The sequence below is a fragment of the Falco peregrinus genome, chromosome 7 (genome assembly GCF_023634155.1).
Source record: "Falco peregrinus isolate bFalPer1 chromosome 7, bFalPer1.pri, whole genome shotgun sequence".
In the NCBI taxonomy this organism is placed as follows: Eukaryota; Metazoa; Chordata; class Aves; order Falconiformes; family Falconidae; genus Falco; species Falco peregrinus.
Genome location: NC_073727.1, coordinates 20,870,433 through 20,896,633, shown reverse-complemented (window position 1 = coordinate 20,896,633; position 26,201 = coordinate 20,870,433). Strand labels below are relative to the sequence as shown.

Genomic DNA, 26,201 nt, shown 5'->3' with positions numbered 1-26,201 from the left:
GCCTGGAGGCCAGCAGAGATCTCAGCACACTGGGAGCAAAGTGGGTCTGAGATGGCCACACTGGGGGACCTTGGAGGCCCTGGGTTTTATAGAGGGACTCCTGCCATGAGCAGCACGGCAGGAGCAGAAACTTGAGCAAACCCATCTCCAAAGAGGGTTGTTTGCTTGCCAGCATGTGCAATGTCACCCCGACCCGCTGGTCCCACTCACAAAGGCACCTGGCAGCCGTGCTCCAGTCGGCTTATCCTCAGCGCTCACTGGCCCTTTTCACCAACCCGGACACGCGGGGGCAATTCCCCCTCCTCCAGATCCGGCTGCCAGGGCTCTGCCACCAGCACATGTGGAGCCATCGGGCATGGCTCTGCTCGACCCAGCGCCAGCCAGGGCTGCCGACAGCGGAGCTGCTCCCCGGAGGTACAGGAATGAAGCCTGGGCACCTTTCTGATCAGCTCTGGACGCGGCCTGCAAGGCACAGACACAATGCACAGACTTGGGCAGCAAATCTATCCCGCAGGACAGTTTTCAGGGTTCATCCATCCCCAACCAGTGCATTGGCAGTGAGGTTCCTCAGGGCCTCAGGGGTCTCCCCCAAACACAGTGCTCTACAACTTTTTCACAGAATCACAAAACAGTTTTAGTTGGAAGGGACCTTAAAGACCATCTCGTCAAATCTCCTGCCATGGACAGGGATGCCTTCCACCAGCCCAGGCTGCTCCAAGCCCTGTCCAACCTGGCTTTGATCATTTCCAGGGATAGGGCATCCACAGCTGCTCTGGGCAACCTGTGCCACCACCTTGCCACCCTCACAGTAAAAGAATTTCTTCCTCATATCTAATCTAAATCTCCCCTCTTTCAGTTTAAAACCATTCCCCCTTGTCTTATCACTACACATCCTTTTAAAAAGCCCCTCCTCAGCTTTCTTATGAGCCCCCTTTAGGTACTGGAAGGCTGCTTTAAGGTCTTTCCAGAGCTATCTCTTCCCCAGGCTGAACAACCCCAACTCTGTCAGCCTGTCCCCACAGCAGAGCTGCTCCAGCCCTCTAATCATCTGCGTGGCCTTCTCTGGACCAGCTCCAACAGGTCCATGCCCTTCTTATGTTGTTGACCCCAGATCTGTATGCAGTGCTGCAGGGGAGGTCTCACTAGAGAGGAGCAGATGAGCAGAACCCCCTCCCCTGACCTGCTGGCCACTCTGCCTGTGATACAGCCCAGGATATGGTTGGCTTTCTGGGCTGCAAGTGCACATTGCTGGGTCATGTCCAGCTTTTTATCCACCAATACCCCAAGTCCTGCTCGGCAGGGCTGCTCTCAATCCCTTCATCCCCTAGCCTGCACTGATACCAGGGGTTACCCCAAACCAGGTTCAGGACCTCACACTTGGCCTGATTTTCATCGCATTGATTTGGCCCAAGATCTATTAGTGTATTTTGCCCAAAATCTTTCAAAAAGGACTATAATGCTGATTAAAGGAGATGTAGGAAAATATGTAAATGAAGCTAAGGTAATGAATTGCCACACCACATCTGATCAGAAATCTGTTGGGAGTCCAGTGCTATCCTGCCTAATAATTTTCATGGTTGTCTAGAGAGTGTGCTTACTAAAATTATAAATAAGAAGTCGAAAGAGACTGTGAAGCACTAGAGGACAGGATTAGAATTCTAGTGGATCTTCTCATGCTAAAGAGATAATGAAAAAAATATAATTAAGTGATAGGTAAAGCTACCTTGTCTATACAGACAAGAATAATTAGCTGGAGAATACAGAACAAGGGGTTTCTGGCTGTGTGGCAGGTCTGCAGGGAAAATTGGGCTGCAGTAGATCATAGGTAGGCACAAATGAGCAATGTCATGGTGTTGGGAAACCAGCACCAATTGTCCTACAAGTACAAACACAAGCTAAGTTTGTAAAACACTGGACGTACCTGTTGCACCATGCACCCCTTGGAAAGTGCATCCATGCAGTTTTGTACATTGTGCTTCAAGAAAGCTGTGAAAGGGCTGAAGTGAGCTCAGAAAATGACAGGAGGACAAGAAGATGTGACCTGTAAGAAAAGACTGAAGCAAGTGCAATAATGGAGATCGGGAAAGAGAGAACATAGAAAACATGACAGTCCTCAAATCCAGAAAAGGTAATACATTAGAAACATATGATCTGCTCTTGGTAGCCAGGATGAGGTCAGTGACTCCAGTTGCAGCAAGAGGTCCTCACTTGAGCTAACACAGAATCACAAATGGTCGGGGTTGGAAGGGACCCCTGGAGACCATCTAGCCCAGCCCCCTGCTAAAGCAGGCTCTCCTACAGCAAGCTGTACAGAATTGCATCCAGGTGGGTTTGAATGTCTCCAGAGAAGGAGCCTCCACAACCTCTGGGCAGCCTGTCCCCGTGCTCCATCACCCTCAAGGGAAAGAAGTTTTTCCTGCTCTCCCCACGGAGCTCCCTGTGCTGCAGTTTGTGCCCGTTGCCCCTTGTCCTGTCGCTGGGCACCGCTGACAAGAGCCCGGCCCCGGCCCCCTGACACTGACCCTTAAGGTACCTGTGTGCATCGCTCAGGTCCCCTCTCAGCCTTCTCCTGCCCAGGCTGAACAGCCCCGGCTCCCGCAGCCTTTCCTCACCAGGGAGATGCTCCAGCCCCTCATCAGCTTGGTCACCTCCGCTGGCCCCTCTCCAGCAGCTCCCAGTCTCCCTGGATCCAGGGAGCCCAGAACTGGACACATATGGGAAAGCATTTGTAATGGCAGGACCATACAGCAGAAAGGATTGAGTAAGGGGGGTTGTGGAAACACCATCACTGAAGGCCTTTACAAAAAAAAGGGACAAACTCCTGAGAATGGCAGTTAGAAATAGCGGCGATGAAGCAGATGAGGTGTACAGTCCCATCACTTTTACTTTTACTCAGTTTCTGTACTCAAATAAGATCACAGAGAGGATCATAAGGCTGAGCCAAGCCTGACTGGGGAGCCTGATCTGGGCAGAATGGAGTGCCTGGGAAGGAGTTCAAGAACAGGTGTTTTCACTCAGTAAAACTCCCCACCCTCTAGTCACATGAAGTTCAGTGACTTCCTCAAGAAGGTTTTATATCTGATTTGTTTAATTTGTACCTGTTTCATTAATTTATAAATGGCTATTTCAATACATTTGTCCTTTCAATAAATTTTGACTTCTTGAACTTCTTGAAAAAGTTCCATGTTTCAGCTATGCTCAGCATGAAAGAGGGCTTTTTTGTCTACTTTTTTGACAAATGCATGATTAACTGTTGCATGCCACCTATTTCTTGGGTGATGAAAACCAAAGAACCATAGTTCTGTCTTCCTTAGGCTTCTAAAATTTTTACAGCTTTGTGATACACCTCCACTAATAAATGTTTCTTCCCTGAGCTGAGGAGTACCAGTATTTTTTTTTTCTTAATGAAAATGGGTCCCCAGCTCTGCCACCTTTCTTTTAACCTCTTCTTGCCTGACTCTGGCCATCAGGGATGGGGACATGAGCAGCGCACATACCACAGTGTGATACCCCACAGACCGATGCAGTGAGGCAATGTTTTCTTTTGTCTTAATAACTTCCCTAACATTTCTTAATGTACAATTTTCCTTTTTTTCTTTCTCATCTGCTGTTTTCAGAGCACTCTTTTTAAGCACTCCCAAACCTCTTTTAACTGGCTTTAGGTAATTCAGAGCTGTCATTTGTGCAGTGATTATATTTTTCTCCAGATTCACAACTTTAAACTAACTGACACTGATTCAGCATTTGACATTTTGCTGCCCTGTTACTAGTTGTTGTAAGATCTGTCTGCTGCCCTTTGCAGATTTAGGTTTGATGGTATTCAGTAATTTTGCATCAGCAGCAGCTTCTGTCCCTTCACCAGTCACATCTTTTTTCTGGCTGTTTATAAAGCTATTAAACAGCCCAGTGAACTGAGGTTGGGAAAGCTCCTTTGTAGAGCTCTGCTCATGTTTGAAACCCCAGCTCTGTCTGGAGGGTTTGTGAGGATGAGGTGATGATCAAAGTGTCTTGCAAGTGGTCGGCTCATGCAGGCTCCTGGGAGCTGTCAGCGCCTGTGCTCCTGTCCATCCATCAGAAGGGTGAGAGGGGACAACAAAACATCCATTGAGTGTGATGTTTGCTGAATTTATCTAAGACATTTTGCAGACATGGTTCCCTTCTCAAGTGGAGATGGGAACGTGGGTCCTTTCCGAGTGAGCAGCCCCATATGGTGACCAGTCTGGACAATGGAGGGAGAGTTATCGGTTCATCGAGGCCACATCTCAGCCCTATTGCATGCAGTTGCATCTCTGCCAGAAGTTGGGAAAGGCCCAAAGCCCTGTGATACTGATCTTGTTCTCCCCCTCATCGTTATACCTGCAGATCTTCATCAGGTCCCTCTGACCCATCAGCCCAGTCCTATCAACTCTGCTATTGACAGCTCCTATTCATTTGTGCTCTCATCAGCGCCAGTGTGCTAAAATCGTATCTGATGTTGGGTAACCAGGTCTGGGGGGAGGTGGCTGCAGCACACTTGGGTGCACATGGGAAATTCTGGTGCCTGTGCCACCCCTGCACATCCAGCCGCCAACTGCACAGCTTGGATGAATTCCCACGTCTCCCCAGCACCCTCTGCTCCACAGGGAAACGCTCTATAAAAACTGCAGCCGCAGCCTCCCTGCATACCATCTCCCCCCCTCGAGCTCACTCTGACTCTCCTCTCTCCAGCCTTGCTGAGATCCAAGCTCAACTCCAGCCATGAGGTTCCTCTACCTTGTCTTTGCTGTCTTCCTACTTGTTGCCCTGGCCACCCCAGGTAAGATGGCAAATAGGGTGGGATGAGCCTTATACCAGCTGGGATTCTTTTAAAGTAACTTTAGCTTTTGAAAATATAACTATTACCATCTGAGGTGACTGCTATGACCTAGCCAGGTACTTTAATGACTTCTTTCAAGGGACAATAATATTGGAACTACCTCAGAGAGATTTGTGTAGTAATAACTGAAGTTAAAACCTCAGTAACCTGCTGGGAGTGAGCCCAGGCCAGACAATTACCACACAAGAGCCTGGCCATGGCCACTTCTCTTAGGGACTCAGAGAATTTCATAGTACCAGAGGGGACTCTTCTGTGCAACTCAATTTTCCTGTTGAGGCTCAGTTCTCAGTATGTTTGATATCCTAATGTGACATAGATATTGCTGCTAATGCTTGTTTCTGACACTCTAAGGCTTTCTGGTCTCTCTACAGGGGATTCTAAGCCAATATCTCCCAGGTGGACATTAGAAACCCCCTTCAGATATCAATTCTCATCCACCTGGGCCAACTTGGCCCACTTTTAACCGCCACAGTGAACATTTGTGTCAGGCTGCTGTGAGGCCAATTTAAAGACCTTTGGAACATTCTTTCAAGCATCTCTAAATCAGAGGACAATTTTAAAATGCACGATACAAGTACAGATACCTGAGTGGAGATCTAAGTTTTTCAAAAAAGTTTGATGTGGCTTTTGCTGTTTTGCTCTGAGACTATTGATCCTATCCCATAAGGAGAGGTGCAAGACATCTGTGCAGTCTTGCACAGATGAGCATCTTCATGACCTTTGCTTTTGGGCTGTCTCTCAATGCAGGCAATGAATGTGCTCTCCTTGGGAGCATTGCTTTCCCAAACTGTGCCTATGTCACCAATTGACCCTGTAGTCACCAGCTGAGGGGAGAGGGATGCACAAGGAGTTTCTCAGGCTTGTGCTCTTCCAGGTTCCTCCCTGCTTTGGGGCTGGGCTTGGGCAGGAGTGTGGATGTGTGGGAGAATGGAGCAGGACCTCCCTAGAGGCAGGGTCCCATCCTTCTGAACGCTGCCGCACCTAGACCTGGAGGTGGTGGGAGGGCTCGGCAGTGGGGAGCAGAGGCACCTACCCTGACCCAACCACTCTCCCCTGCCTCCCCCTTGCAGGCTACGGGCAGATAAGGAAGCACTGCCCCAAGGTGGGGTACTGCTCCAGCAAGTGCAGCAAGGCGGATGTGTGGTCCTTCTCCTCCGACTGCAAGTACTACTGCTGCATCCCACCCGGCTGGAAGGCAAAATAGGAGCTGAAGAGGAAGCACCTGGGGAAGAGGAGGCACCGTGGAGGCTTTAGGAGCGTCTTCTCGACTGCCTAAGCTGATTGTCATCCCCTCCTCTCAATAATTAAAAAGAGAAAAAAAAGGAGATGTAACTGTGGTGTGTGTGGTGTGGTTACTTGTGTCCCCATGATCCCACATAAAGCATTAGGACAGGTTCTCCAAACACAGCCCAAAGGCTCATCAGCACCAAACAAGCCTTAACATCCACTGACAACAAGCTGCAGAGCTGCCAGTTGTCTTACAGGGTAGGGATTTAGGACGAAGGTATCATTTTCCCTCTTGCCTTTTCTGTGGCCCTGAACATGACCCTGCTTTTCCAGGCTACAGGTTATCTGCAGGTGTCTTAAAAAATGTGGTTAGTTCAGCAATGCCTCCTCTAAGTACAAGACAGTCCTCTTTCCATGAAAATTCCAGCAGATCACCAGAGGTGGGGAACAGAGAAGCAAACAGGCCTTCACAGACCTCACACAATGGATTTTATGTCTTCTTTGTGCCAGTCTCAAGACCACTCAGTGCTTCTCTCTTTTTGCAGATCAATACCATACTTAGGGTTTGGTTTCTGCTCTCCCTAACTTGAACTGTGTGTGTTGGAGCAGAAAAAGGTATGGAGAAGAGCCATGAAGGTGATCAAAGGTGTGTGTAAACTCTGTAACAGTAGCAGTCACGCATCTCTGCAGAGACAAACTGTTTATAGAGACTCACCACTCGACTACACCAGTCTCAGAGAGACAATGCAGCTTTGAGGCTTCTCAGTAAGCAAACTAATTATTTCTACCACATAGCTTTAGGTGCGAATGTACAGGTGTGGCATGGATATATGGACATAAGCAGGGAATGAGTGTGGGGTGGGTTGACCTTGACTGGATACCTGGTGCCCAAGAGCCACTCTGTTACACTGCCCTTAGCTGGGCAGGGGAAGGCAAAAGGCTTGGGTTCCAAAAAGGACAGGGGGATCTCTCAGTAATTACATGGGCAAAGCAGGCTCAGCTTGGGGAAATTAATTTAATATATTACCAATCAAATCAGAGTGGGACAATGTGAAATAAAGCCAAATCTTAAAAACACCTTCCACTCACCCCTCTCTTCTTCCCAGGCTCAACTTTCCTCCTGATTTTCTCTGTCTCCTTCCCCCGAGCAGCACAGGCGAATAGGGGCTGGGGTCGGTCCCCCACCCGCTGTCCCTGCGGCTCCTGCCCCCCGTGGGGAGGGTCCTCACCCCCTGCCCGGCCCCAGGGGGGTCCCCGCGGGGTCCCCAGCCCTGCCCCCGCCCGGGCTCCTCTCCCCACGGGGCCACGGGCCCTGCCAGGAGCTGGCCCAGCGCCGCTGCCCGCGGGTCACAGCCCCCTGCGGGCAGCCCCTGCCCCGGGGGTCCTGCCCGGGCTGCGGGGGGGAGCTGCCCCCGGGGGCTCCACGGGCTGGGGGCACGGCCTGCCCGGCCGGGGGCTCCCCACGGGCTGGGGGAGCCTCTGCTGCGGCGCCTGGAGCCCCCCGGCCTCCCCCTGCCCTGGCCTGGGGGGCTGCAGGGCCGCGGCTCCCCCCTGTGCTCGCTCCTCTCTCCGGTCCCACCTGCAAAGGGGGTTTTCCCCTTACCCCAGGGGCGCTCCCACCATCGCTGGTGGGTCAGCCCTTGGCTCCATCTTGGAGCCGGCCGGCATCGGCTCCATGGGACACGAGGGAAGCTTCCAGCAGCTTCTCACAGAAGCCACCCCTGTACCCCCCGCTGCCAAAACCTGGCCACGCACACCCCATGCTGTGGACACCACTCCACCTGCTGACAGCCCTCCATCCAGGGCAGACATACTTCCTTGTCACCATAAAGCCCAGCCCTGGCCAAACTGACCCGTGCTCTAAGACCCAGAAGGACAAGTCTGTCCCTATCCAAATGCTACACGGCACTGTCGGCTCAGGAATCCTTCGGCATAACATTGCCCAGGAAAAAGCCACAGCCTCCCACATGAACAGCACGGGAGCAAAACAGCTCCAAGGACCACCTGCAGCTCAAGGGAAATGAACCTCCATTTCCCTTCCTCCCAAAAACCCATTCCTCCTTGATGCCAACCAATTGTGAGTTTTTAGCAGAGAAAGTGCAAGGGTAACTGGGAAAAGCAGTATTTCTACCTGGTAGGCTTTCAACAACTACAAAATACCTGTCTAATTAATCAATCTAAAATTTCACCCGGCTGTAACATCGGTAATGCTTACCCTTATTTCCAAACATGAACGTACAGCACCAGTGTAAACAGTTGTATTTCAGTATTACCTCTCTCTTTCTGGTATCTAACTTACTTGTTTGAGTGCTTTTTCCTACCTTTACTAACACTGGTTAAGTGTAGACAAGCTCTGAATTAAAAAAAAAACAACAATGTTATTTCACCTGAAATTTGTTGTTCTCCCAGTGCAGAGTCCAACAGTGAAAGAGCCTCTGCCAAGAAAAGCTCCGACAACTGGCTCCGCTCTTCACTTGTCTGAGGCATCTGTATGACATTACCCACCACCAGTGGCCGCTGGGGGTTTGCTGGATGCTGTTCCAGGAGGAATTTGTTGTGAGTTAATGGCTGGCATCACTGTGGGTATAGTGGTTGTTGTTACTTGTAGAGGAGTCAGGGACCAGAAGAGCTGTAAAGACTGAGTGACCATTTCCCTTCTAGAGACAGGACAGCTAGAGGAGTGCACTGGTAAAATCTGGGGCAGTTTAATCCTTATTTTGCCTTATCTTCTCCTCCATTTCTCTCCTGCTTTTTTACCCTGCAATACAATGGACATGCTTGGTGCAGACAGAACAACTGCAGATCCACAGGGAGTGGGACCTGCTCAGCATCTTAGAGCTGTGCTGTCTAAGCTGGATGTGAAGGATGGAGTAGAGGAGACTCCCTTGTTTCCAGTCCCTTCATGTCTTTGTCCACCTGGCACCCTCTGGGTGAGATTAAATGGAGATTAGGGAGAGCTAAACTGAGGTGTTTACGTAGAAGGTTCTACAGACATGCTAGTGGTTGATTGAGTTGCCTAAATAAAGATGTTCGGTGCCATCTGAGGAACCAATGAGTGCCTGGGACATCTATATGTGGGTGGCAGGTATGATATGAGAGCTATGGGAGACCATTACCCTCTAGAAGCACAGCTGGAGACCAGGTAGGACATTTCAAATACACACCTAAGATGCTGAGTTATGGGAATAGTCAATAGTGTTGAGAGTTTAAAGCATGGTTCAACTCACCCTAAATAAAAACCTCCAGGCCAATAAGCTGAGTGACTGTCCCAGCTCCATGGATTATATTGGGTAGATTTCCACTGACTGTCAAAGGTCTAGAACACAAGGAGACAACCAAATGAGAAAGCAAAATAGCGGTGTATTCATCTCTGAGTTAATCCCTCTCAGAGCGGTTAGACTTGGAGTAAGTGCAACTTTTACTCTCCAGGACAGACAGCCCCAGTGGGCTTTCAAGCAGTTCTGGAGGGTATAATGTGGTGCCAATGTTGCTCATTTTAATTCATTCACTCATTGCCAGGGAACACAATCTACAGTGTCTCTGCTTGGGTTCAGTCTCTTCTTGAACTGGAGGAGCTGTGATGTTTCTTTTCTTCTCAAGAAGGGAGAAGGGAATGAGGGAAGAAACACATCAATCACAATCTGATATAGATGTAATTGCTAGAACTTCTTCCCAGCTTGTGGGGAATAAGACTTTAGGTGGGCAGTAGAGGCATAAGCTACTTGCTGCTTAGTGCTTTCCTATATTCTATCAATTTATGTTTATAAAGTCCATCGCTCAGAGACTAGAAATGAGTTGCTATTTATCCTGCCTGCAGAAAGTAGCTTCCAAATCAACTTGGACACGGTTGATGTAGAAATTTCAGGAGGTCTCAAATAGTGCTGTCTGTGTTCAGGCAACTGGATTAAGACCCAAGTGATTAGCTTAGACTGGTGACCTCACCTTCAGATAGCCAGAGATTTTTTGCAGGAAAGGCATTTATTTCAGCTTTATAACAACTTATATGTTTGTTGCCACAGCACCTTGGATTCTAGTAAAGGGTCTAGGTCTTGACATGAGTTGGGAATGCATGTGGTGGTATTGGCCAATGTAGTACCAGTCCTCTCAGGTCTCTGTTTTGGAAGGGAAGAAGAAGGAGTCTCAAACTTGTTGCTGTAACGCGGTCCACCTTAGCCACTCTGACAAGCAAACACCAAGTCCCCTGACCAGGGACTGATAGTCCCAACTGTCTGTGTTAAAAGCTTTGGACACCAGATTGAGAAGAGTCCAGCTCCCAAGGGAGAGACACCTGCACAGGCCATTTGAGATGATTTCAAAGAGCCAGTGACAAATAGGCACAGAGTGCACGTCTCATTGTCAGATGGGCACTGGGTTGGAGTGACATAATATCCCACTAAGCAGCAAACAATGTGTCCTTGGGCAACAGTGAAGTCACGCTCCTCCTTAACACTGTCCTCTCTGTCAAGAAATGTCTATAAATATCAAGGTCTTCAGCCTTTTTCTGAGCAACTGGTTCAAGATCTCTCTGCGAGGCTGCATCTCAGACCTGCTGCCATCCTGGTGGACGTCCAGTCATGAGGATCATCTATGTTGTGTTTGCTGTTTTTCTAATGGCTTTGATGGCTACCCCAGGTAAGGTGGCAACTTGTGTGGAGCAGAAATGAGATATAATAGCAAACCATAAATAAATTAAGGTTAAAAAAAGACTTTTCCAGGAAAGCAGGTGTGGGATGTGAGTCCTGGATTGAGGTTTTGGTTGTGTTCAGCTCAGGAGAATTTTGGAGTGGAGTTCAGCTCCAGAATCACACCATCCTAGATTTATACATCCACTGTCTGGGGGTCTCTGTGTGAGCTGAGTCCCATCACAGTCATTGGGCACCAGCTGACAAAGTCAGAGCAATTCGGTTCACCTCGAGCTGAATACCAAGGGTGTGACTATATCGATAAATTCAGCAGTGCCAGGAATGAGGTCTCAGCTTGATATTTGAACTGACTTCCACACCACTGAATTGACAGCACTGTCACTGGCTGCTTTGCTCTTGGCCAAATAGCATGGACTCAAACCTTTCCTGGGACAAGTGCTGAGAGTGGCCAGGTTCCATTCCCAAGTATCAGTGTGGATGTGGACACTTCAAGAAGGAAGTTTACTGTGTGATGGTGGGATTTCTCTGCTGTTGACCACGATGAATTCGTCAGCACAGACTTAGCTCTCTTTCTTTCTTTCTGCAGGCAAAAGCCAGTCAAAAAAGAGCTGCAATGGGTATTGTTCCAGGACATGTGCTAAAGGAGAGAAGGAGGAGCACGCTAAAGACTGCAGAAGGATGTACTGCTGCCTGACACACAGGAAAAAGAAATAAAACAGAGACTTTCAATGATGAAAGAAGAAGGGTAACAGTGATGTTTGTATTAGTTTCTTCTTGTTTGATGGAAATGGAATTTGCCTCTTTCATTAAAAAAGACCAGTTCTCACCCTGAAGTGTGCTACATGGTTCATTGTCTTCCAAAAATTTGTGTGCAGAGGATCAGGAAAGATCTGGCAAGTCTTGCCAGATAAGTTCATGTTTATGGAGATGATATGGTCAAATACAAATACTGCACTTTCTCATACCAGCCTCATCACAACAGGAGTCATAAGTGAGTTTCTTAGTAGTCTGTTCATGTGAAGTTGTGCTTTTGTGCAATTCAAATCCTGCAGGGATGCGCAGGAGCAGAGATGGTGGGGTGGTATCAGAGAGAAATACACTGTCCTCCCTGTCCCTGTCCTCCAGAGGTCCATCCCACACTTGGATTGAGATGCTCTATCAGCAATGACCACCACCGAGGCCTGGCATTTTCACTGCATCCATCACCGAACATGCCCCCACTGACAGCTCTGAGTTGTGTCCTCTGAGCTCAGACTTGCTCACTGCCCAAGCTGTGGTACCAGCCAGCAGACCCCAGAAGGTCCCACAAAACCCGCAGTGTTATTCTCTGAGAGGTTAGCCAGCGCTGGCTGAAAGCTATGACCACCAAACTGTGCAGGAAAGGCACCACATTTGCCTCGTAGGACCAGAGGTCCCTAATTAGGGTTTTGTTACCTCTTCTTATGGTCCAGACAATCTGAACCAGCAGCCTAAACATAATCCTATGAAGGTGATGGTTTCAGTTTCCAAAGTCCCTTAGGGTTTCTTCAGAGGGTGTCTTCAATATAAGTAACCTGACAGGAATCTGGGATGTCCTAGCTCCAGCTCACCCCCCTGCACTGCCAATACATTGGGAACCAATTCTCTAAAGCATTTGTATCCCATGATGTTGATGTTTCTTCCCATTCTTCCCCCATTGTTTGTCCATAGGGAGCTTGGAAACAAGAAGGCAGCAAATCCCTGCTAAAGCCTTTGGTTTGAACTGCGGTAGGACCTTGGTCCTGGAGTCAATATTTCATGAGCAGAGCTCTCACTGACTTAAATGGTGCAAGATCAGGACTGGAATGAGAGGGGGAACACAGTAACGACCATTGCTTTGTGAGCAGCTCTGTGCTGTGCTGCAGAGGCACTTTGTAAGCACAGGCTCCTTGGGACTGAGTAGCTGGAGAATTAAGCAGGAGGAGAGAGACGCAATCTGCCACATGTCAGATAGCAGCTTGGACCTAGCTAGGGCTGGTCCAGCCTAAAAATTCTGCTGCAGCTTTTGAATCTGCAAATTGCCACCAGCAATTAAATATTGTCCCAGATGGACTTAGTTTTTTTCTTTCAGCAGTTTTGTGTCATTAGCCTGTTTTCTCCAAAGCAGGGTAACTCTCTCAGTGAGTTTGCATGATGGGTAAAAAGCCAGTAGCATCCATGCTGAATCATGAGGAGACTCTTCCCAAGGAGACAGCATGGAGAACTTGCCCTCCAACTGCTCATTCTCAGCCAAGGCAGTATCTCTTAGCACCATTGAGTCCACTTGAAGGAGAAAAATCTAGTGAATGCAAAAGTGATCTGTGACCCACTGGTGAGAGCAGAGCTGCAGCCACTGACAGCAGCAAAGACCCTGACCTGGTTGTAGTGCAGAGCTTAGAAAATATGAGGAATAGCCAGGGAAATGCATCCTAAACTGTAGAAATTATCCATTAGGAAAAATTCTGGAGCATCTCACTACGAGTTAGGCGTGTGTTACTAAGATGCTAAATAACAGCCCTGAGGCGCTTGCCTTCCTGACACTCATTGATATCTCACCCTGCTAAGAAATCCAACCAGGAATGTGCAGGGAATGCAATGGCTCAAACCTGCCTCCCACCAGGCACATCCCTGGCTTTCTGCACAAGCTGGGCATCCTCTGCAGAGTCTTGCAGCTTCTCCCTCCTGCATCAAAGCATATTCCCTGTGAAATATCCAGCCTTACTGCTGTGGGACGGTGCTGGATGAATCAGGCAGTCCTCCACGTACCCTCTTACCTTCTCCTTTCTTTCCTGTGCTTTTATTTAAACAAGAATTCAAAATGCTCCAACATGAAAGAAAACATTTTGCTTGATCTTGAAGGAATCCTTCTTTGTTTCTTTGGACAAACTGAAAAGGCAAAAAATTAATTTCTTTTTAGATCAAAGTCAATTTTCTTTCAGTCTTGGGGCTTGCCAAGGAACCAGAAAATCCACTGTGTGCCCCTCCCTGGTTCGGAGAACAGGGGCATGGACTGGCATTGCGGTGGAAAGCCCAGCCCACAAGCTAAACGAGAAGGAAATATCTAGGGCTTTTCTTTGCTCACCATTTTCTTGGAAGACGAAGTACAAAGCAACCCAAATCAGCTTCATGCATTGCTGACCCATTCAGCACTGCGGTTTTCTCTTTTTTTCTGGTAGTGCCTCCAGGAGGAGTGCTTAGAAATCCCTGCTGCAGGGTACCGCGCATGCTGAGACTTCCCCTTGGTTCAAAGGGAGGCGGGATGGGTTTCCTGGAGAGGAATTCACTATGGCTCAGGATACTGCCTTCCGCAGATGTTTGAGGCCATTTTTTCCTTTCACTCCCATCAGTGTCCTCAGATGTGGACTCTGGTGTCACCTCCTACAAGGCACAGGGGAGTTAACCTAAACACATAGGGAAAAGGGTTCCCCTGTCTTTATTTGAGAGGAAGGTAATAATAATTTTATTCAGTTTTAATGTACAGTAAAGGGAAAAGATTTAAAAGTTCAAAATAAAAATGAATCACTGCAATTTTATCTGAGAAAAACACTTCAGATGAACCCAAATCTTTTCCCTTCCTCAGACATCCTCCACAAATCCCAATTTCACTTTGTGGGACATTTATTTAAAGAAATTAGTTTCTTTCTATGGAAAAATGTCAGTAATACTGCTATCACATTGCTGTTCTGCACTTGCCCTCATTTCTTCCCCATCTGCATTCCCAGGGTTGTAGCGAGATCCTTTAGGAGGAGCAGGAACATCTTACTCAGAGCCCTGGGAGTGGGAGTGATGCCTGCTGCTTGTGCGTTGCCCAGCTTGCTGGTTCCTGCTTCCAGTGTGCCTTGAGGAAACACAAAACGCACTGCGGATAATGATATTTTCATCTTTTGGTGAGGTTGGAGTCATCAGGGTCAACAGAGCCTATTGCGGGTCTAACTTGGGTGCAGGTATTAGCGATGCCCTCCCCTCCTTGTCTGAGATGTGCCAGTTCGCTGTGCTGTTTGGAACTACTTAAGGATGTTCATAAAGGCAATTTCTAGCCCACCCAGTGCTGCTGTAAAGCACCCTGGCAGGATACCCCACATGTCCTCACCACCACACAAGTCAGGTGCTGCAGCCAGCCATGGTCAGTCCTCATTTCTAGGGTCTTCATTACTATCATTGACATGGTTGCTGCTTTTACTACTGTGGGAGCTCATTGAAATAATCCCCATCCCTGTGCCCTTGTGACATTAGATGCTGGGCAGTCAGGGAGCAGAAGACAGCAAATGTCGCCAAGAACTGAAGACTTACAATCTTCATCACTGAAGCCAGCTTAGCAGAAAGCCAATGATTTCACTTCCAGAAGTTACACTTACCTCCAGAAGTTTAAGCCCACAGCTGCCTGTTTGCAGGAGAGAAACGGTCCCTGGTTACTCAGCAGAGACATCTTCTGTCTGGCAGGGAGGCTGCAAGGCCAGGTGAGGACAACAGCAAAGCTGCTCACCGGTGAGGGATGGGTGGTGGCAGGATGGGGGATTGCTCGCCCACCAGTCATAGTCTGGATATGGCCAGGTAGTGCCACTTGGCCTCAGGGCCAGAAAACAGGTCCTGGCACCGTTTAATTGACTGCAAGGACGTGTCTAGTGTGTCCCAGGCCACAGAAGCAGAGCCAGAAATATGCTGCATGACTTCTCTTGGACTGGTGGACTCAGAGAACAGAGGTGGGGGCAGCAGAGCTGAGGATGTTGTTTTGTGTTTCTGTCTGTCTGTAGGTTTCCATAGACTGCAAACATAATGTGGAGGGAAGGGTGACCTGATAAAAGGGATGATTAGAAAAGAACAGAGTTTATGTTTGCCTTTCAATCCTCCACTTCTAAAGACAAAGCCTGGAGAACAGAGATGCACGAGATGGGTACATGGAGAGGACCTTGTTTCTGATCCTGAGGAGCTCCTGCAGTAAAGACCGAGGCAGAGGAAAGCTGTGGGAAGGGAGGTGGGGATTTGTTGAGGATACACACTGGTCTTTTGTGGGTGGCTGACCTGTAGTATACAGTATGCCCTGGCACACAGTGAAGGCTCCGAGTGGTAGAGCTCACCCCACCATTTATTGTGTCCTTCTGCAAGGAAGGACAATTTAGAAACAGAGACCACAGAGAGCTGAGACTGCAAGCCAGTGTATTCCTGGCTCCTGCAGCCTCTTCCTCCTTGGGTTCCCGATCCAGCAAGCCCCTCCCAAAGGAGCTGCTTCAGGCACCATGAATGGTGAGAAAATGCTGCAGGAGCAACCCAAGCTGTTGGGTCTGCCAGCATAAAGGCAACTTGGCTCATGTACAACCAAGAGAAAATCCAAATCCCTCTTCCAGGAGGAGGCAGGTGTGATCACTTTTCCAGGCAGAGACCAGCACCAGTGAAATACCACAAGCACTGCTAGGGACATGGCTTTTAGCAGCTCTCAGCAGCTTTTGAGCTTCATCTCCCATGGGCTGTGCCAGCTTCAGTGTCAGTAACTAAGGTGAGACATGTATCTCCTGGGCAGAGTCCAGCCAGCTGGCAGGGAAGAAGATTTAGGGAAGGCTGCCATCTTTTGTAGGACTGCAAAATAATGGCACCTGCTTAGGAAATGCTGCTTATGGACCCAAGAGATGTCAGCTCAAGCCTTTTTCTTAGAGAACGAGATGCAGCTGCAGATGATTGAAGCCATTCCTGCTCTGCTTTTGCCTCCCACAGATGGATCCAGACCTTTATTTAGGGCAAACTAGGATCAGATTTGGAAATGATCTGGCAGATTTTCTGTCTGGCTTTCTGTGCCCTTCAGCAGTGGCTGCATCTGCAAGGACGGAGATGCAAATCTGAAGAGCAATATTCAAGCTACCTTGCATCTGGCTGGCTCAGGTCCTGCAAGCAACACAGAGGATGCAGGTGGAAGAATTGCAACTAGGCTTGGTATGTTAGTTTTGGGGCTTTCTCTGCCTATCCCTGCTGTTGTTAGGTCATTTCAGGGGCTTCTTTTACCTTTCCACAGAAACATTTTTGGTATTTGCAATTGCTATACCTGCTTCCTCAACCTCTGAGGTGTAAGATCCAATACTGACTGCTTTGCTCCTACACGCCACCAATAACCAGTCCCCTGGGTCCCCTCCACTGCTCTCTCTCACAGGCCCTGCTTCTCCATGGCCTGAAATGCATCAGAGCACCTGCCTGCCTGGTGGCCCATTTTTCTGCAGATTAAGCATTTGTCTAATGTCCATAAGCTGCTTAAATATGTCTTCGGCAAAGCCCCTTTGTGAGTGCCCTGAGAACAAATGGTTCCCTGTTGGGACCACTGCTATGCCCCCACACCAAAGCATTTCTTACAGATGCATCATCTGTTTGCTTTCTCTTTTGTGCATTCAGTCTGTTCATCTCCTTTCCACGAGCATGAAGACGTGAAAAATTTGCCCCATCATGGACAAAGGGAGATGGCTTGCTTTACCTGGCCAAAGACAATCTGCAAGCCTGAATCCCTTTTCCACACTGCCACACCTCTCCAGGGTATCCCAATGCAAGCCTCTTCCCCTGATCCCATGCTATCTTCATCTAGTAAGCCAATAACACAATGTTTACAATCTGTCAATTCACAAGTATACAGCACTTTTTTAATTAGCCTGACAAAACCCAGATAAAATTAGAGCCAAAACAACCATTGCCTCCAGGATTTTCCACTTTCACAAGCCTGGAAGCTCTACATCTCCATTGCTTGATATCCCTGTCATCTCTGAACAAGCTGAAACCTTTAGCCTTGTCCCTCAAAAGCATCAAATGCAAACAACGTAAGAGTGGCCCAAAGCCAGATCACAGCTTTTTTGACAGTATGTGGCATGGGAGGATGATCAAGCTGACCTATACTGGGAATATCTGGCTGAGACAGTAAGAGTTGTGATTTTTTTGCAAAAGGAACTTTTTACCTTGATGACTTTAACCTGTTACTCGTTTTTTTGCCTCCAGAGGATGTATGATATAGACGACTTCCCCTCTGCTGCTTTCCTGCTTTGTTATCTACATTGAAAGCAAATACTGCCTCTAAAATCTAAACAATAATACATCTTGCCATGCTCTGAATAGCCAGCAAATAAATAGTAGAAAAGACCCAATACAGAACTGAAAGCACTAGAAACAAGGCAAGGAAATCCAGCAACACTCTGTGCCCTAAAATCAAGGGGGTTCATGCAGGGCTCATGCTGTTTAGAGGCGGGGGGGACAATGGGACACGCACATTACATGATGCTAAGCTAGGGGTCCTAAGCCATGGCTCCTGGAGTATTAGAGAAGGAAAGCATGTGGGGGAGGTGGCTGGAACAGAAGAACGGGGAATGGCTTAGCATTTCCAGGTTTTAGAGTATCATGGGAGTTGGTGGCTGTGACCCCCTTTGGGAGAGAGTGGTCTGGTAAGAAGGAAGGACTCATGGGCTGCATAGGAAGGTGAAAAAGAGTCAAGGTGATGCTATTGGCCAGAAATTTGTTCTCCTTTTCAGCTGGGACGTGGGGTGTCCCCATTGTGTAGGGAGTGCCAAGGTGGGTGCTCTGCAGGGGGTAGCGTTGGAGCCCAGTCTTTCAGCATCCACCACTCATGGTGCTGCAAGGGCCAGGAGAGAGCAGATGGGCCCATAGGAAGGAGCACAGTGGCAAGAGGAAGACGTGGAGGAGGGAATGGAGGCAGGGATGGTCAGCAAGGGCAGAGAAGAGTGCAGGCAGGAGCAGTTCCAAGTGCAGAACATGACCAGAGACCAGAAAGGGGAAGGCTGCATTAATCAAGGTGATGTGATAGCTTCGTAAATATCTCAGGACTTGGCACAGGGAAGGGCTAGGTAGGTCCTGACCTGTAGCTTGAAGAGGGGAAAAATGGAGGAAGGAATGGTGACAGGGAATTAAAGTAACCTATCCAATGCCTGTATGACCAAGAGGATTTAGAAGTGGCCCTAGGGGACTGGTCCGGTCTGGCGTTTCACTGGAAGGGAAGAGCTGGGTGCTCAGAGTCAATAGCAGTGGGTAATTGCCTAGAGGATCAAAAAAGACATGAAGGGCATCAAAAGTGGCTCAGAAAGGCAGATGTACTCTAGATAAGAAAGGGTCTGGTCTGACCAGCTCCAAGTCTCAGTCTGGTGCAAGACATGGCTCAGCACAGACATGTTCATTCCTCCCTAAGGACCTCTCTGTGGTGGCAGTCCCAAGTCCACTTGGACAGAGTTGTTCACAGCTGTTTTGCAGGCATTACTGGTGTCTCCAGCATGATTTTGTGATATCCACACACCACACACCTCAGGGCATCTCACAGCACAACACGCAACCAAACAGCCCTTGCAGCGTCCTTGGAAAGGCTCTTACAGTATGTGCCTTGAGCTTAACTTGGATGACCTGGGTTCACCAGTCAGAACCCGTGTTCTGATATAACCTTAGAGAGTGGATTCAGGCCTCCAGTCCCTTGGAGACTGGTCTCTCTTTGGAGGCATTTGTTGACTAGAAAGGGAGCACAGGATGATGAAGTCCAGAGGAGGTGCTCCCATACACGTGGACCCTGCTGTGCAAGCCACCTTTGGGGACAATGGTTCTCCAGCTGTCCTGGGTTCTTGCACTAAGTGCAGAGGTAGGGACCGGGCATGTAGATGCTGTAGCTGTGCTGGTCTGTGGAGACCCCTGCAGAAAGGCTGATGTGAACAATGACTGCTGCTGTAGCTGTGTGTATAGGGCAGGAGCACCTCACCAGACTCTCTTCAGAGATGCAGAGTTCTCTTCAGAGATTTATAGTTTAAAAATGGTGTCATGCATGCACCAAAGCCAAGACAAGGTGGACAGCTGGGCCATATTTATACCAGTCAAAAAAAACAGGGCCAGGCCTGCTCTCTAGTCCTGAGGCCCTTTGGCACAGTCTGGCCATGTCTGTGCTATTAAACTCTGAGTCTTCAAAATAGGATGGTCCTTCCAGATGCTCTGTTGGGAATGGTCCCTGGTCTATGCCAGCGTCTGAGCTTCCCAGAGTTGTCTGGGTCCGTGCTTGTTCTTCTGGGCTGAAGCTAGCAATTTAGCAGTATGGGTGACTACTGTGACTACCTGTGCCCCAAATTGTTTAATTTCCTGGTGTAGACCCCAGGGAGTTTAGCTTTAAGTTTGGTAGAGCAGGACAGCTGTCATGTGGCTGTTATGACCAGGACAGGAGCACACCAGAAGGACTATATAGCAAAAACCTTCACCAACAGTGTCAGCTGATAAAACACAAGGCAAAATTGTAACTCATGCAAAGAAAAAAGTCTGCTTGCTATTCACTGTAAAAGTGAAAATGCTGCAACCCAGTAATTACTCCAGCCCTGGCTATCCAGTCAGAAAGCATCAGGCATTTCTGAGCAGCGCTGAATGAGGGACCGACAGGGCTGGCTGACATTTCATTCCAGCTTCCTTTCACTTAAGCAATCTACTCTTGAGACTCTCGCTTTAGTCACTTTTATGGCTCCTTGCACTCAAGGCTGCAGCAGCATGTGCTTGAAGAGATGCTAAATGTTTTTTGTGGCATTGTTTTGCTTAAAACTAACATTTTTTCCTTCTTCATGGATAGCTGTTCCTCCTGTTGCTTGTGGTACCTGGTATACTTTCATTGAGAAATGTGATCTCTGGCCAAATTATACTCTGAACCACTGATTTTCTTCTCGTCTATAAATTTCCCCTGAAAGTTTAACTGGGTGCACTCATCATTTCCCCTCTTCTGCGCCTCAGATGGGATCATCCCTTGAAATGACCTTCCTTCTTGCATTTGCATAGTAGCCATGCTCTTTTCCCAAACATACCTGAGATCTTCACCCAGAGAAGCCAAAGGATATTGGACATTTCATGGGAGATAGACATCTTTGCTCCAGAGTTCTGGAGAAGCCTGAAGTATAATCTTATTTGAGGAAAGAAAATGGTCAAAAATCCAGAAATGTTTTGTAAAGACTAAAGAAGAGTTTGAGGATATTCAAATGAAAAAAGGGAACAACAAGACTGAAAGTCCCTTTCCATTTTACCCTGCCATGTATAATATAAGTCACTGGATGTCACTCATTGAAGGTAAAGATCAGTGGAGGTACAGCAAATCAGGGGTCCCTTCACTGTATATAGCAAATTTATGGACTCCACTGCCAAAGGTCATTGAGTCAACTGCTGTGACTGGATAATTGCACGACCATGAACATTTGTAACTCTGCACACAAAGATCCTGTAATAAAGGTAATCAAATGTCATGCTTCAGTGCATAAGTGGATCTTCTGCGGCAGCTAGGAAAGAGGTTTTCCACCCGCACACCCAGAACTGTGCAGCTTGGTGTGCTATGGGGGTACCTCTGCAGCCTCAGGTTTTGGCCATCGCCGGAGGCAGGAAGCAGGATTTGATGAGCCGGCTGTCTAACTGGGTATGGCAATTCCTATGCAAGAGTTGGGGAAATGATGGAAGGGGAAGTGTGCGATTAATGTGCTACAGTGAGCTATTTTGCTGCCACATTTGGAAATATATGTGGTCCGGAAGATAGCCTCAACAGCAAACCGTAGCCTGAAACATCAAGAAAGGACCAGAGGGCACTTATGCAATGGAGTCTGAAATATCCTCAGAGACTGCAGGTGGCACTTTTCCCAGTTCAAGAATGAGGACTGATGAAGAAGCCCTCAGTCCTCAGTGAACATTAAAACACTGAACCTCCCTGCCATGGCAAGCCATTGGTATTCATGTTAATGAAAAGATTAGCCATGGTGTTGCCACCACTGCAAACCACAGCAGAAACATAACACCCTGGTGGGTATCACGCTGGGGGCCAAAGACTGTGATGTGCACGCACTTATATGCATCAGTCTTGAAAATCAGAATCTGTGCAGGCCTACCCGAACTAACATTTCCACCATATACGAGAGAAAAAAAGCAATGTGGCAATATAAGAATTCTTTGACATTGCAACGTGAACAAGGCGCTGCAGAGCTGGGATGCTTGGAGGTAGGAAGATGGTACAGACAAGCAGCATCTTGGAGAAAACGGCATCATCCAGTAGTGTGAACACTGGTCAGACAAAAAGTGGCTGGTACAGGGGATGTCAAATCAGTGCTCCTCAAACCTAAACATCTGTGTCTTTGATTACAGGACCCCAAGCTCCGCATCAGGAGGCTGTGAAAGCCTGTAACTTCTGCAGGTCAGCACAGACTGGAGCAGAAATGGATGTTTCCCAGCAAGCAGAGAGCTGTGAAATATTATATTGAAAACCAGCGCCAGGAAACCGTTCCCATCTGATACACAGTAAATTTGCACAGTGGTGAAGGTTTTCACACATAGCAATAAAAAGCCGTTTTGGAAGGCAAATAGCTGAAAAGAGCAGAAGCACCTGAAAATGAAGGTATCACCTCCGGTCATGATTGCAGCTCCCTGACGTAGCGAGCCAACACGAACCAGGCACAGGATTTCCCACTGGGGTACCAGCCGCCAGACTGTTACACTGCCTTCACACTGTCAAATGCACTTGGATTTGCAATTCGCCGAGCACTGGGTTAAAGTAGATGCAGCTCTAAAGAAACAAGCTTTGCTGCAGTGCCGGCAGTCAGCTGTGATATTCATCGATCGTTGCTGTTCGTAGAGCCCATACAGTCTACTCAGTCCAGCATCCTTCACCGCTGCAAGATGTTTGTCGACACACCCAAGCTCTTCTGAAAAAAAAACCCAAACCAAAAAAAAATAAAAGATAGGGCCTGAAAAATGGTTGGGGAGCCACAGATTATACAATAATATTTCCTGAATGTTGAACAACAAATTGAACTTGAGCAAAGAGGCATTAGACAGATCCATCTTGTTCCAGTGAGAGCGAAGGGAAGATCTGGAGATCATCAGGCCTCAAGACTCTCACACTGATATTTCCTAAGTTTCAACTGATCCGTCTGTACCTGTTGCTGTGAAGAAGCTGCAGGTACCTACACCAAGGTCTCTGCTTATTTAAAGCCTTGCCCCAGCAGAGCTCTGCACTCTTCACGCTCTTTAAGAGGCCAGTCCTCAGCAGATGCCAGTAGTGGGCTGGGTGGGAGAGGACTCATCCCTATTTCCCAGCAGTGATGCCCCCAGGGGAGGTTGTGGCACTGCCCACCCATTGAAACCCATGTTGTGGTTCACATGCTTTGGATGGGAAAGTCAGGGATGAAGACAGCCCCATCTGCCAGGAAAAATCTGAAGAGTGGATGCACTGGTGCCAACGCACAGCCTGGCTGAATGAACAGCAGGAATGGAAAATACACGTGTCCCAGGACTGAAAGTACTGACATCTCTCCTAAATGTCGCTTTGACTCTCAGGTGAGGTCCAGTTACCAAGTCACCCTTTACCATAATCTCTAACCAATTCAAGACAGACTTGAAGACTCAGGAGGAACCTGTAAGGTCCTTCCACCCATGTTTGCTCCTGCAAAGACAGTGTTAGCTTGCATTTCCTGCAACACATGGGATGTCTTCTAGCACTGCACTCCTCTTTACCCAGATGGTTGTCCTTTGCAGTGGGAAAGGCAAGGTCCTGAATCAGCAAAGCATCACCCAAAATTAATCTGAAGCTTGTCTCTGCTCCCTGAAGCAAGTGGCATTGAAAGCTAATGTTTAAATATTCTGCCACACAGACGTGCCTCAGAAACATGCATAAATAGGAATAAGGATTTAAACAGTGTTTTTAATCAAGGCCTGATAAAAGAGCTGTTGACAAAGAGGTGGAAACCGTGGTGTGCATTAGGTACTGAAAGCACATGCAAGCAATGAGACGGCATTGCATTGCCTGTGAGAAATGTGGGGCAAGGAACAGGGGGCGTGTGCTATTACCTGGTGTGTCACGACACTACCGTGGCTCCTGAAAATAAGAATTTCCTGTCTTCCATCCTGCCGGCCCAGACCAGCCACCATCTTGCAGCACATTCTCCCGGCAGCTGTGAGCTGCAGCACACCACACAAAGAGCAACTTGCTTGCACAAGTGGAACCGGCAGCTTCTGTCTTGAATGTTAATTAATTAATAGCTACCACAACAGATGCATTGCATCTTCACGGCACCTTGCCAAGCAGTGAGCAGTGGTTAAGCAGCAGTTACTTGAAAGCGCGATAAATGCCATTCATAGACTTACAGAATCACTTAGGTTGGAAAAGACCTTCGAGATCATCAACCGTTAACCCAGCACTGCCAAGCCCCCCACTGAACCGTGTCCCCAGGCACAGCATCTACATGTTTTTCGAACACTTTCAGGGATGGGGATTCCACTACCTCCCTGGGCAGCCTGTTCCAATGTTTGACCATCCTTTCAGTGAGTAGTTTTTTCCTACTATCCAACCTAAACCTCCCCTGGTGCAACCTGAGGCCTTTTCCGCTTGTGACCTGGGAGCAGAGACCGACCCCCCTGGCTGCAGCCCCCTCCCAGGCAGCTGTAGGGAGCGATCGGGTCCCCCCTGAGCCCCCTCCTCTCCAGGCTGACCCCCCAGCCCCCCCATCAGACTGGTGCCCCAGCCCCTGCCCCAGCCCCCTGCCCGGCTCTGGACACGCTCCGGCCCCCCAAGCTCTGTCTGGGAGTGAGGGGCCAGAACGGACCCCAGGGCTCGAGGTGCAGCCTCACCAGTGCCGAGTACAGGGGATGGTCATGGGCCTTGTCCTGCTGGCCACACTATTGCTAACACAAGCCAGGATGCCATTGGCCTTCTTGGCCACCTGGGCTCGCTGTTGGTTCATGCCCATCTGGCTGTCGACCAGCACCCCCGGCCCTTTTCCACTGGGCAGCTTCCCAGCCACTCTGCCTTCAACCCTGTACCGCTGCCTGGGGTTGTTGTGACCCCAGTGCAGGGTCTGAGCCTTGCTGAACCTCATACAATTCGCCTTGACCCATTGGCCCAGCCTGCCCAGATCCCTCTGTAGAGCCTTCCTGCCCTCCAGAAGACAGCCACCTGACAAACCAACATGTTGTCATCTGCAAACTGACTAAGGGTGCACTCAATCCACTTGTCCAGATCATTGATAAAGATATTAAAGAGGACTGGCCCCAGCACTGAGCCCTGGGAAACAGCTTGTGACCGGTCACCAGTGGAATATAACTCCATTCCCCACCACTCGTTGGGCTCGGCCGCCCAGCCAGCTTTTTACCCAGTGTAGAGCACCCCCGTCCCAGCCATGAGCAGTCAGTTTCTCCAGGAGATGCTGTGGGAGATGGTGTCAAAGGCTTTATTGAAGTCTAGGTGGACAGCACCCACAGCCTTTCCCTCATCCACTAAGCGAGTTGCTTTGTCATAGGAGATCAGGTTCATCAGGCAGGACCTGCCTTTCATAAACCCATGCTGGCTGGGCCTGATCCTCTGGTTTTCTTTAATGTAGAGACTTCTTGACAGGATGTTCTGACCTGTCTTATGCAGGATCAGCAGAACTACTCTTTGTGTTCAGGTCTATGAACGAAGCCTCTCTTTATGTCACAGAGGAACGGGAATTCTTTCCCCTCTTCCAGGTGAAATAGTAGAGGAGCTGAGGAGTGACTAGTCAAGGCTGCACAATCTCCACTGGAGCTAGAAGGACAATTAAGAACTTTTTGAGCCAAGGTTTTTAGCTAGATTAATGGTTGGACTTGATCTTAAAAGTCTTTTCCAACCTAAACGATGCTACAATACTAAGGGAGGTGTCATCCAACAGGCCCAGTTTTGCAGTCCTTACCCAGACGGTTGCCCCATTGGATTCATTGCAGGTGGAGTGATCTGTAAGATTTAGATCAAGAGTTATTGTTTGCTGCTCTTTCAGCTTCTTCTACTTTTTTTTTTTTTTATTCTGCCCTAAAAATGCCAGAACCTGTTATCCTCTCAGAGATTCAACCTGAGCGTTTGTGCTGCAGAAACCCCCATGCCCCTTTTTATCAGCCTAACTGGCAGATAACCGAGTTCCTCGTGTTTATCTTTGAGGAGCTCTTGCTATCCTCCAGCTTTGCTTGACCTCCCCAGGTTTCCCTCTGTATTGCACTGACCATCACCTGAACAGAGCAGGAGGTAGGTTTCTCTGGTACTTGGGAGTACATGGGCTAGGTTTCTCACAAAGAGCACTTTGTGACACTCATCCAAAGACCAAGCACATCATTCATGGCTCCCCAGCACTGGCAACCCAAGAAGCAAGACTCAAAGTGTCTCCTAAGCAAAGCACCCCCCACTGTTGGGGGGCAGCTCTATCTCTGAACATGGATGGCTTTTCTCACTCTGCCTAGTCTGGGTTGCTCTTGCCTAACTTCATCCCTCTAAAAGTTAGAAGTCTTGTGAAGTGCTCTGCACTCTCTCTGCAACAGCAGAAAGAGGATGAGCATCTCCACAGCATGGTTCACCCTGACTCGAGGTGGATGCCTAAAACAAGGAGAGGAATTTCCTTCTAGATGTGCTGGCATCCTCTCCAAGTCCTGCACAGAAACCCTGAAGGACCAGCTTGAACAAGATGCCCAAATTTTAGATGGCTAAAACAAGGTGAGACAAATTCCCCTGCCTGTTG

At 48.5% G+C, this 26,201-nt stretch overlaps 1 protein-coding gene across 1 annotated transcript; it reads left to right on the top strand.

Annotated features, from left to right (window-relative positions):
- The first annotated feature begins 4,737 nt into the window (after nucleotides 1-4,737).
- Nucleotides 4,738-6,059, top strand: LOC114014007 (cygnin-like). Its single transcript, XM_027796116.2, has 2 exons — nucleotides 4,738-4,795; nucleotides 5,926-6,059. Exons 1-2 carry the CDS (start codon nucleotides 4,738-4,740, stop codon nucleotides 6,057-6,059), a joined length of 192 nt encoding a protein of 63 aa, XP_027651917.1.
- The last annotated feature ends 20,142 nt before the right edge of the window (nucleotides 6,060-26,201 follow it).

Bases quoted from the DNA above. Each gene is read 5' to 3' on its own strand.
- LOC114014007 (XM_027796116.2), top strand. From the start codon at position 4,738: ATGAGGTTCCTCTACCTTGTCTTTGCTGTCTTCCTACTTGTTGCCCTG. The intron at 4,796-5,925 runs GTAAGATGGCAA...TCCCCCTTGCAG, and splicing joins TGTTGCCCTGGCCACCCCAG to GCTACGGGCAGATAAGGAAG.